The sequence below is a fragment of the Capra hircus genome, chromosome 5 (assembly GCF_001704415.2).
Source record: "Capra hircus breed San Clemente chromosome 5, ASM170441v1, whole genome shotgun sequence".
Classification (NCBI taxonomy): domain Eukaryota; kingdom Metazoa; phylum Chordata; class Mammalia; order Artiodactyla; family Bovidae; genus Capra; species Capra hircus.
The window spans coordinates 32,119,211-32,131,026 of record NC_030812.1 but is presented as its reverse complement, the minus strand read 5'-3'; the positions used below and the strand labels follow the sequence as shown (position 1 = coordinate 32,131,026).

The window sequence follows — 11,816 nt, the reverse complement described above, 5'->3', positions numbered from 1 at the left end:
CAGCTGTCTCAAAAAAGGAAAGTCTCATAGGAAAAGCCAAAACTGATGCACAGTTGAGACCACACTGTAGTAATTTTTCTTGGGGTAGAGTCAAGGCAAGCACAGCCTCCTCAACAAGTGCTTTTTAACAGTGGAAACTTCCTCTCTTTCAACTTCAATTTTCCTATCTTTGAAACAATGACGGGGTTATAGTTAATGATCCCTCCTAAGTTCTCAGATTCTAATTTTCAAGCTTCCTGTCCATGCCCTGTGGTGGGCAGCTGCAGTGAGTTAAGGAGAATCCCCCAAACCTCCCTGTGTGGAGATGAGACCAAACCGTGGCCCCCTGGGAATGGAGCAGGCACTTTGTAAGGGACTTGCACCGGGAACACAGTAAGGAGTAAGCCTCGCCCTTCTCTCCAGGAAGTCCGGTTAAAGGGAGTAGGCGTCCTTTGTTTGCATAAATGTCGTTTGCACAATCAGAAAGCAGGAGCTAAGCCTTCGCCAGCCAAAGTACTCACCCTCCCTGGACTGGCAACACAGGGACATAGACACATTAGTTTAGGGATTAAAGGAGAGAGTCCCTGGCTGGGAGGAAGCAATGTAGCCTCAGAGTTTGGGACTGGAAGGTCTGTCCCTTCCAGGGGCCCAGCTGCATGGACCTTGGGTAAGGCCAAAGCTCTCAGGGTGGGAGTGGGGTCTGGCCGGGGTTGCCCTGATGTCCAGCTGAACAGACTATGGGATGGAGCATCAAGTGTGGGAGCACTTCCCTCCTTCAGGGGAGTTTCAGGTCACGGGCAAGGCTGGGAGCTGGGGAGACCATTGAAACCAACCCCTCAGGGCCAGTGTGCTGATGGGGTCAACCTTAACAACAACTGCCAGCACTGACCGAGCACGTATTACGTGTCAGCCACAAAGAGCTGCCTACGTGCTGTTCCCTCCTCACTCACTGCAGTCCTTTAGAGGTACTATTGTTGTGTGTAGCCCAGCAGATTCCTCAGTCTATAGAATTCTCTAGGCAAGAATACTAGAGTGGCTTGCCATGCCCTCCTCCAGGGGACCTTTCAACCCAGGGATCAAACCCACGTCTCCTACATTGCAAGCAGATTCTTTACTATCTGAGCCACCAGGGAAGCCCCAGGTACCATTGTTACCCTCATTTTACAGGTGAGGAAACTGAGGCACAGAAAGGTTGGGAGATGTGCCTTAAACACCTGTTCCACCTCCCTTGTCCTCTCTGAAACTGAGGCCGAATCACTGCAGCCCAGGACCAGAGTCCAGATGGACCCTGCAGCTGGCTCAGCACAGGTGAGGCCTGGAGTCACTTACTGAGGGGCCCCTGGCACCAGAAGATGCTGGATCTCCAGCCTCCCCCCAGCTGTGACCTGGGAGTGCCCCCAGGATGGCAGCTCCCATCTCATTACTTGTGAGCCACATTAATCTGTAGTTTCCTCTTACTGAGAGTGTCTTAGAATGGCTCCATGTGTGGTTTTCTCCCACATTGGTTTGCCTGCTGTGTACCACAGTTGGGTTTCCAGGAATTTTTTTTTTTTTTTTAAGTTCACGGGCATCCTTGACATTCAGTATCACATTCACCACCAGCCCTAGGCATATTCGTCAGACATGCCACCGGGCCCATTCGTACGTGATGTACCCAAGCTGTAAATCTGATTCTACTGGCCACACCATATCCTGGTACTCTGCCTGGAATGCCCTCCCCCCAACTCATCCACTGTCCATCTCCCACTCATCCGTCAGCCCCAGAGCAAACCCACCCTTCCACAAAACCCGACTTCCTCCTCCACTCCTGTCTATGGACTCAGTTCCTACTATTTGTCACATGTGCCTTTGAAACACATCACGCCTGAGACAGTGCTGCCAATGGAGTGGGGTTAACCGCTGCCCTTCCATTGAACTCTTCATCTGTACTGGTGGTCTCTTCAGCTGGCCTCTGAAATTCCTTGATCTAGGAACTCTGCCTCCTGGGTCCCCTCTACTGCCTTGTATTGCCCACCCAGTGAGTATTAGAGTACGGTCAACTTGTGCCTGGGACCATCAATGAATCAGTGAATGAGAAGTGAATGAGTGAGCAGGCTGAGCCTTCCAGCCTCACTGTGATAAAGGCCCAAGGGAAGATGACAAAACAGAACAAATGGCTTCCTCCAGGAGGTCTGAAGGGTCCAGAATCGGTCCTGGGGGAGAACGTGGGAGAGCTCGTCGGCAGTGGATGGAAGTGGGTGTAGGGATTCACTTTGTGGTTGTGTTGTCATAGCAAACACTATTTTCATCTGGGACTAATGGAAACCTGGGGGCACCCAAAGCCCCAAACCATTCCTTGGCACCACCACTGCAAAGGAGCAGCCAGTGCAGGGACTGGCTAGACCTCAGGATTCCAGCAAATTCTGAATCCACCATGTAGATCATTCAACTTTATCCTGCTTTTTAGAATCCCAAATAGTCAGCTGCCTGCGCTTTTTGCCAACCGTGCTGTCTGTTTTATACGGCTTGCTAGTGACTGTAAAATAAAACTTTTTCACGTCCCCGAACCCCAGTGGCTTTGGAGAGGTCTGGGGGCACAGATGGGAACAAAGAGAAGTGGATGAGACAGCAGACAGGGATAAGGAGGCTTGGAGAGACAGCAGGGGAGTGAGCAAGGGCAAGATCAAGGCAGAGTGCTGGGCGGAGGCCGACCAGGAACCAGGTGCAGGCATAAGGCACCCTGCCCACCTCTTGCCCCAGGTGTGTTGGCACCGCCAGCTGCTCTGTCCTCACAAAGACGATGACAGGACTGGCAGGAGCAGTTCCCAACCCATGGCGTGGAGATCTGCAATCTGGCAAAACTTTCATAATTACTTGCTGAAGTAGTTGAATGATGGGTGGTTCGCCCCTTCCTTGTTCATCTGAGCATGCGCTCTGTTATGCCAAGCCAAGCGGACCATGGGTGAGTTCTCAGCGTCATACAGGATGACGGACAGAGCGCACCGAAAGCTCGGACTGAAGCCAGCCGGGCACCATGCTGAGGCCACTGGTTCTAAGCCAGGCCGCCTGGGTCTGAATCCCAGCTCTGCCCGTCACCTACTGTACAACCTTGGGCAAGTTCCCTGACCTCTCTGGGCCTTGGTTTCTCCTAGTAAGAATACCTTACAGGATAGGTTGTGGGACTGAATGGGTCAGTATTTGCCGAGTCTTAAAACAGTATCAGGCATGTAGCAAGACCAGGGAGGTGTGTGCTTTAAAAAATAAAAATAAAAAAGGTCTGGCCTCAAAACACAGCCATGGATGTTCCCCTGGAGGAAAGATCAACAGGCTGTGAATGGAGCTGAAGAAGAAGCTGTTCAAGTGGGCGCTGGTGTTGAACCTGGAGTGGAGACTGAGGCATCGGGTGGTTGGGGCTGTGATAGACGAAGGGCTAATCACGCGGAACCACCTCAAGAAGCAGGGGTCCAGTGCGCATGCCAACATTACTGTGTGAGAAGAGGCACAGAAGACTCTCGCAGCAGAGCCAGCTTGCCCAGAAAGAGAAAGCAGCTACGAAAGTGGAATCCCCTCCCAAGCCAGCCAGGACTAGTGCGTGCGGACTAGGTTGCCTCACTCTTTGCGACCCTATGGACGGCAGCCCGCCAGGCTCCTCTGTCGATGGGATTCTCCAAGTAAGAATACTGGAGTGGGTTGTCATGCCCTCCCTCCAGGGGATCTTCCCAACCCAGTGATAGAACCCACATCTCTTACATCTCCTGCTTTGACAGGCAAGTTCTTTACTACCTGGGAAGCCCACAGCCCAAATCAAAAAAGAAGACAAAAGCCCCCCAGACATAGAGGACCTTGAATATAAGAGCTAGATCTCACAGCTCTTCCACCAGAAGATTTCAAGGGGAACCAGGAGGACTCGAAGCTTGTTTCAGGGGACTTTGGAGAAACTGTTGCTCCTTTTCACTCCCTACAGATTCCTCTTCCCTAACAGCCTACTGACCTGCCCTATAGGGATGTACTGAGAAAAGGAGGGTAGAGAAAAAAGATTGGAGAGCGGGTCCAAGCAGACAGCTCTATTTGTAACAGAGCCCGAGTGTTCTCTCTGATTAAGAACACAGTGGTTAAGCATGGGAATGGGCCATGAAAAGGGGCTGTGAGTGTGCAAACAAGACAATTGGGAAACAGGACACACAGCGCTTACTTGAGCAAAGGCAACAAGAAGCCAACCTACGTGATGGCCCTGTTTCCCCAAAGAGTGACACTCCAACTTTGGATTTCTGACCAAAATGACTATTGTAGAGATGGCAGAGGCGGTAAGGGTCCTGATATGAGCCCTGCCACCTGCCCTGTGTGACCAGGGCGGACTAGTGACCGTGGTTGTCTCTGCTTCCTTTGCTGGATTATGTTTTTAATAAAGTAAACATTATTTTTCCCTTATAAAAATAGGTTCACATAGCATCTAATTTACATGGATGCTTAGGGAAGGTCTCCCTGAAAAAGTGACCTTTAAAGTGGCAATTTTTCTTTTTGTTTGCAGTAATTTCTCTAAGCTTCCCATTAGGTGATTTTTTTTTTCTTTTTTGGCCCTGCCACATAGCTTGTGGGACCTTAATTCCCTGCATGCATACTCAGTTGCTTCAATCGTGTCTAACTCTTCGCCACCCTATAGACTGTAGCCCTCCAGGCTCCTCTGTCCATAGGATTCTCCAGGCAAAAATACTGGAGTGGGTTGCTATTCCCTTCTCCAGGGGATCTTCCGAACCCAGGGATGGAACCTGTGTTTCTTATGTCTCCTGCCCTGACAGGCAGGTTCTTCACCACTTGTGCCACCTGAGAAGCCCTGATCAGGGATCAAATCTGTGCCCTTGCAGGGGAAGCCAGGAGTCCTAACTACTGGACCACCAGAAAATTCTCTATAAGGTGATTTTTTAAAAATAATTCCAAAAATAAATTTACATTCTCAAACTGTACATTTGAGTACTTTCAAGTCTTGGGGACGACACTTTAATGAGTCACACCGTCTAGCTCACCTGGTTTGTTTGCCAAAGGTGACCACCTCTTTTCTGGGGGTCCAGCTGCAGCCTGGGGAACTGAGCTTTCTGCTGTGGGAATCTGAGCACTTCAGTGGGAACAATGCACAGCTCTGGCCTCCTGGGCCTTGGCTGTTGATGAGATTGCCAACAGTTACCTGGCCCAGAAGACAAAAACCAAGAAGAGGGACAAGGAAGGCTGGCCTCTTCAGTGGGCCTCCACAGTCCAGTAGGCTCTACCTCCAGCACACAGGTTGCCCTCCAGGGCGTGGTCCCAGTGAAGCTGAGTAGGTGGAGCTTGCCACCCACTTCTCTGTCCAACTATCACCCCGGAGGATTCTGCCATATTCCCTAAGTCATACTCTGGACCTTGCCCTTGGCCCTCTGTCATGAACATTCCCTTTATGCCATTGCTTTAGGCTCTTCCTTTCCTGTTCTCCCCCTTAAAGTGACCATTAGAAGTATTCGCTAAAACCTTGACCATCAGAATCCTCCCAAGTTTGTTGTTCAGTTGCTAAGTCTTTCCAACTCTTTGTGACCTCATGGACTGCAACACCAGGACCTCCTATCTGGGAGTCACTATCTCCCAGAGTTTCCTCAAACTCATGTCCATTGAGTGGGTGGTGCTATCTAACCATCTCATTCTCTGCAACCCCCTTTTCCTTTTGCCTTCAATCTTTCCCAGCATCAGGGTATTTTCCAATGAGTTGCTCTTTACATCAGGTGGCCAAAGTATTGGAGCTTCAGCTTCACCATCAGTCCTTCCAATGAATATTCAGGATTGATTTCCTTTAGGATGGACTAGTTTGATCTCCTTGCTGTCCAAGGGACTTTCAAGAGTCTTCTTCAATACCACAACGCAAAAGCATCAGTTCTTCAGCACTCAGCCTTCTTTATGGTCCAACTGTCACAACCCTACATGACTACTGGAAAAACCAGAGCTTTCACTACATGGACCTTTGACGGAAAAGTGATCTCTGCTTTTTAATATGCTGTCTAGGTTTGTCAAAGCTTTCCTTCCAAGGAACAAGCATCTTTTAATTTCCACATCCAGTTCTAACTGTTGCTTCTTGACTTGCATACAGGTGTCTCAGGAGACAGGTAAGGTGGTCTGGTATTCTCATCTAAGAATTGTCCAGTTTGTTGTGATCCACACAGTCAAAGGCTTTAGCATAGTCAATGAAGCAGAATAGATGTTTTTCTGGAATTCCCTTGCTTTCTCTATGATGCAACGAATGTTGGCAATTTGATCTCTGGTTTCTCTGCCTTTTCTAAACCCAGTTTGTACATCTGGAAGTTCTCAGTTCATATATTGCTGAAGCCTAGCTAGTAAGGATTTCCTTACTAGCATGTGAAACGAGCACAATTGTAGAGTAGTCTGAACATCCTTCGGCATTGCCTTTCTTTGGGATTGGAATGAAAACTGACCTTTTCCAGTCCTGTGGCCACTGCTGAGTTTTCCAAATTTGCTGGTATATTGAGTACAGCACTTTAACAGCATCAGCTGGAATTCCATCACCTCCACTAGCTTTGTTTGTAGTAATGCTTCCTAAGGCCCACTTGACTTCACACACCAGGATGTCTGGCTCTAGGTGAGTGACTACACCATTGTGGTTATCCAGTTACTAAGACTTTTTTTTCATATAGTTCTTCTGTATATTCTGGCTATCTCTTCTTAATTCTGCCTCTGTTAGGTCCTTACTGTTTTTGTGCTTTATTGTGCCCATGCTTACGTGAAATATTCCCTTGATATCTCCAATTTTCTTGAAGAGACTGCTAGTCTTTCCCATTGGTTTCCTCCATTTCTTTGCATTGTTCACTTAAGAAGGCTTTCTTGTCTCTCGTTGCTATCGTCTGGAACTCTGCATTCAGTTGGGTGTATCTTTCCCTTTCTCCTTTGCCTTTTGCTTCTCTTTTTTCTCCCAAGTTACATACCTATGTAACAGGGACCTCCTAGAGACAACTGGAACTCAAGTAGGCTGCAGAAGGCAATATTAAGGGGCAGAGAACTCTCTGAGAATGCTTCTGACAAAACTGTGCTTGGGACTTCCCTAGTGGTCCAGGGGCTAAGACTCCCAGCTCCCAATCCAGGGGGCCCAAGTTTGATCCTTGGTTAGGGAACTGGATCCCAAATGCTGCAACTAAGAGTTTGAATGCTGCAACTGAAGATCCTGCATGCTGCAAAGATCAACAATCCTGCATGTTGCAGTTAAGACCCAGCACAACCAAATAATTTTGTGACTGACTGTTCCTCCCACAGGCAGTCTGGCTGGGGGTTACCACGGGGAAGATTCTCAGCAAGTGGGGAGGATCCACACCCTCACGACCCAAGAGGGTCACATCGCATGTGACGCCTTGCGCTAAGTTAAAGACAGCAGTTGCAAGAAAATATCACAAGCCCTTCTAATCCAAATCCCTGTTTATTAATAAGGAAGCTCAGCCCCCAGAAGAGGAAGGGACTTGCCCAAGGCCACTGCTCGCCCATGGGAGGACTGCCCTGACACCAGCCTGTGCTGCCTCAAGCTCTGGTTTACAGAGCGCTTTTTCTGGGAGGTGGAGTACGTTTTAAATGTCCTGTTGCCAAGGACGCAGCAAAAGGTTGCCCTCTCGCCACCCCTGTGCTGGCTAGAGACCCTTGAGTGCCAGGAAAGCCTTGCAATCTCCTTCACTCAGCAACCAGGAAGCAGCTCCAGCTGCCCACAGTTCACACACCAGCGAGAAAACTGAGGCCCAGGCCCTCCTCAAAGGCCAACAGCATGGCAGGCAGGGTTAGGCAAGGCCCTGGGCTCCCTGGCCCACAGGCCATACTGGTCAGAATCTAAACACACAAAAAACCAGAATCTTACTCTTTCCCACATGACGTGGGTCTGGGCTCCAAGCCCAGCCGTCCTCCTTCTTCTGGGGGTCCCGAGGCCCAGACTCTTGCAGCAGCAGCAGCCCTTTAGCCCCAGCAAGACCACTTGCCCTATGACATACAGGCGTGGGAGGGATGAGCTCTCAAAGCACAGGGCAGTCGGACGCGGCTGGCTGGGAGGGATGGTAGCCCCATTTCAGAGCACTGTCAGGTTGGGGGCTGTGCTCAAGTCTTGAAGAGCCCAGAGTCTCGGAGAGGGGTGCTTGGATTGGCTGGGGCAACCGGAAGGGCCTGAGAGGATGCTTATTTCCAGCCCATGGCCTTGGCCCTCACGTGAGAAGCCCAAGACTCTGGGGGCAGGGGCAAGGTCTGAGGACACATTCTAGAATGCATTTATGTTCTGGCCTACAGGTCCATGGAAGGGAGGAGAGATGGAGAACAATGGCCCAGTCAGAGACCGTCCCAGCCACCAGCCACCATACTGATACTTGGATGGCTGGTGCCAGTGGTGAGCTCAGAGCGCCCCAAGCCTGGGAGGCAGAGCTGTTCAGGCAGGCGTCCAGGACTCAAGGGGGCCAGAGAGTTGCAGCCAGGGGTGCAGCTGTGGGCCTGAGTGCTTAGGGGCAAGTAGTGAGATCCCACGGCCCCAAGCATCCACTGCTCTCTGGACTTGCCCTCTGTGGCATCTCCTCCCCTCTGCCGGCCTTCTTCTGCATCAGTCTCCCTAGCTGGGTGGTCTGCTCCAGGAGGCCATAACCGCCTGTCTCATAGGTAGGACTGCCCTACCAAGCCCACAGTAAGTATTTCAAAATAAAAGGAGGGACTGCTGTGCCGTTCTCAGTTGTGTCTGACTCTCTGCGGCCCCATGGACTGTGGCCCACCAGGCTCCTCTGTCCATGGAATTTTCCAAGCAAGAATACTAGAGCAGCCATTTCTTCCTTCAGGGGATCTTCCCGACCCATGGACTGAACCTGCATCTCTTGTGTCTCCTGCATTGACAGGCAGATTCTTTATCTCAGCACCACCTGGAAGGAGATATTTATAGGCAGGGTCTAGCCTGGCAAGGCCTTCGCAGACCAGCTCAAAAGGTGTCCTGCCCGAGAGACTGAGGCAGCTGGAGGTGGCCGGGCAGTCGAGGCAGAAAGGAGATTCCTGCACTGCCAAAGCTCCTTAGGGACATGGGTGTGACCACAGGGAAGAAAAAGAAAAATGCTGATGGAAGATGCCCACCATGGTTGGTTTCCACTCCTTGTCACAGGGCTGGTCTCCCCTGGGTCTGAAAGGATGCAGAAGAGCCGTCCAGCTGGCTGGTCTGGACTTGGCCGAAACTTTGACACGGTTTAGGAGACAAGAAAGGCCCTGGAGTCCTGACTCAACTGGTCCACACCTCATGTCATGATTACTCAGCTCTGGAAGCTTCCATGCCCCTGGGTCTTCCATCTCCACCCATGGGTAAGGGAACTGGCTTGGTTACCCTGCTCTCTGCTCCATCCCAGGCTCTCCCTGGGGAGTGGGCTCCCCTAATTCCTCTGAGGAGACGCTGCCCCCAACAGGCAGTGGACATGGGGCAGCCCTCAGCTGTCACCTCAGCTGCAGAGGCAGAGAGGCCGTTTCCCTTTTTGTCGCTAAGAGCGGACCTGGGATCTTCACACCCATCTGACAAATGGAGAAATGGAGGTGAACTGCTCACTGACTTGCCCGGATTCACTTAGAAACCTGAGGTATGATCCCCCAGTTGGGCTGCCTCCTGCCAAGAGCTCTGACCCTTTCTGGAGGCCAGTGTGTGTCCATGACCTCAGGGATGAGATCTGGCAGCAGAGGGGTGAGGGAAGAAGGGGGTGTTCACCCTGAGCCCCTGCGCATGTGCCAGCTGCCTCCCCTCTCCAGGTGTGGGGCCCGCTTCCTCCATACGCCCCAGGGCCCTGGTACTCAGAACCTGCACCAGGGTATCTCCAAGGCTGAGAGTCCCTCTCAGGGTGAGGCAGTGCACCTCACCCTGCCAAGGCTCGAGGCCACGGGATCAGAGAGGGCTGTCCCACTTGGAATTTCCTCGTGTGAGGGTCCCTGTGCAGGAGGGTCCTCACGTGTGGCTGGTTACCAGGGGAGATGTGGAGGACTCAAAACCGACAGAGCTGATGGGCCCACTCATCACCGATGAGAGATGTGACTCCCGGAAGCCTCCGCCTCTGCATCACTGCCTCCGCTCAGAGCACCACCCAGCGGCCCGGAGGCAGAAGGCAGGAAGTGGAGAGGGAGGGGAGGAAGGAGCAGCCTCTCAGACCGCCGTGGACCGCTGAGGGCCACTCTGAGGGCCACTTGGACCAGCCCCCCGCAGGGCTGCAGGCTCCCACAGCCCCTTTCCCCGGGGGAGGCGGGGGCGGGGGCTGAGGCCTGGATGCAGTCAGCCATGGAGCCCTGCCGGTCCCAGAGACCATCCCGGGCAGGGGGCGGGGCTTGGCCCTACCTGCCCCGCCCCCAGGGGCTGGCTGGAGAACACAGCCTCTGTCCACTTAGGGTAACAATACTGCTCCTCAGGGGCCACCGCTCCTGGACAAACAGCCCTAACCACACCCAGCTGTTTATCGCCCAGGCTGTGGAAACAAAAGCGCTGCTGCTCCCCGCCTCCACCCGCTGCCTCCCCAGGCAGGGCCTGCTCCTGCTACACACGTGCAGACACTCAGCCCACCAGGGAAACACACCCCAGGGGCCAGAGACGGCTGGACAACAGAGCCAGGAGCGCAGAATCTGGGAAAATCCTGTTGTGGAGAGCTCTCTGTTGAATACAAAGAGAGAAAACGCGCTGCTCTCCCGCTCACTCCAGGGCCTCTCTGCCCCCCACTCCTTGGCCTTGGGCCCCGGCTCCTTCCATCCGCAGGTCCTCCGTGGCCGCCAGTCATCGCGGGGGACGGGTGCCTCCACGCTGCCCGCTCCCGGGCCTCAGGTCCAGTCCTTGGAGAGCCCTGCCTGGCTCGGCCAGCCCCTGGGCCTCCTGGCCCGGCGCGCCCCGGGCTCTCCTGGCGGCCAGTGTCTGCTCCAGCCCAGGCCCTCCTCACGGCTCCAGCTCCCGGGAGAGGCGGGACAGCTCCCGCTGGTTGTCGATGACCTTCAGCTGCTGGACGTAAGCCCAGGTGCTGGCGGGACTCCGGGTGCTCAGGGACTGCTCCGAGCCTGGGGGGCAGGGAGGGCGGTCAGCACTTTGTAGAGCCCACCTTTCCCCCTTCCAAGAGGCAAATCGACCCTCCTACCTTCTGCCACCCAGCCTGCTGCTTCCCACAGCCAATCTGGAAGACACCCCACCCCCCATCTGGGACAGAACAGCACAGTGAAACGGGCCCCAAATTATATGCAGCTTCATACCCCTTTTACTAAGTTCAAAAACTGAAAACTAAAGAATATTTTGTTGCCATAATATATATATGAGATATGTTAAAGATATATGTATATGTATATTTAATTATATGTACACACGATAAAGCTATTTTTTAAAAACAAGGAAATGGGTAACTCAAAATTCAGCATACTGGTTTCCCTGGGTGGGGAGGGGCAAGGGAACAGGAAAGGGGACCACCACTAGGGAGATGGAAATTATTGTCAGTGTGCTCAAGCTTGGCTTGGGTCCAGAAAGGCTCATCTTATTTTCAGAATAGATACATACATAAAGTAAGATAATGATGATGATGTGGTATGAACTGTAGATTACAACTAATCCCATTTCACACAAACTGAAGGCCAATTAAAAGAATACAGGTCTGGAGTAGGAGTGTGTGGGTCCCAGCTCTGTCTAACTGCTTATCTAACCAGCTCTACCTCACTCCGGCTTCCACCCGTTTTTTCAAGGCCCCAGCCCACTGTATACCTTTAAGTGGGGATAACACTCTACCTACTTCATACAGCTGTTAGGAACTATTATCACCATCGTGCTTTGCAACCCCATGGACTGTAGCCCGCCCAACTCCTCCGCCCATGCGATGCTCCAGGCAAGA

General features: G+C 52.3%; 1 protein-coding gene across 2 annotated transcripts in view; it reads right to left on the bottom strand.

The window, feature by feature from the left end:
• Window positions 10,578-11,816, bottom strand: part of RAPGEF3 (Rap guanine nucleotide exchange factor 3) — a 29,621-nt gene continuing 28,382 nt past the window's right edge. The window contains exon 28 of one of the 2 annotated variants that reach the window (XM_018047883.1): window positions 10,578-11,001. In XM_018047883.1, the coding sequence (XP_017903372.1) occupies window positions 10,883-11,001 (119 nt within the window). In that variant the 3' untranslated portion in view covers window positions 10,578-10,882. The remainder of the gene's footprint in view (window positions 11,002-11,816) is intronic. The other variant, XM_018047882.1, reaches the window with a different exon arrangement.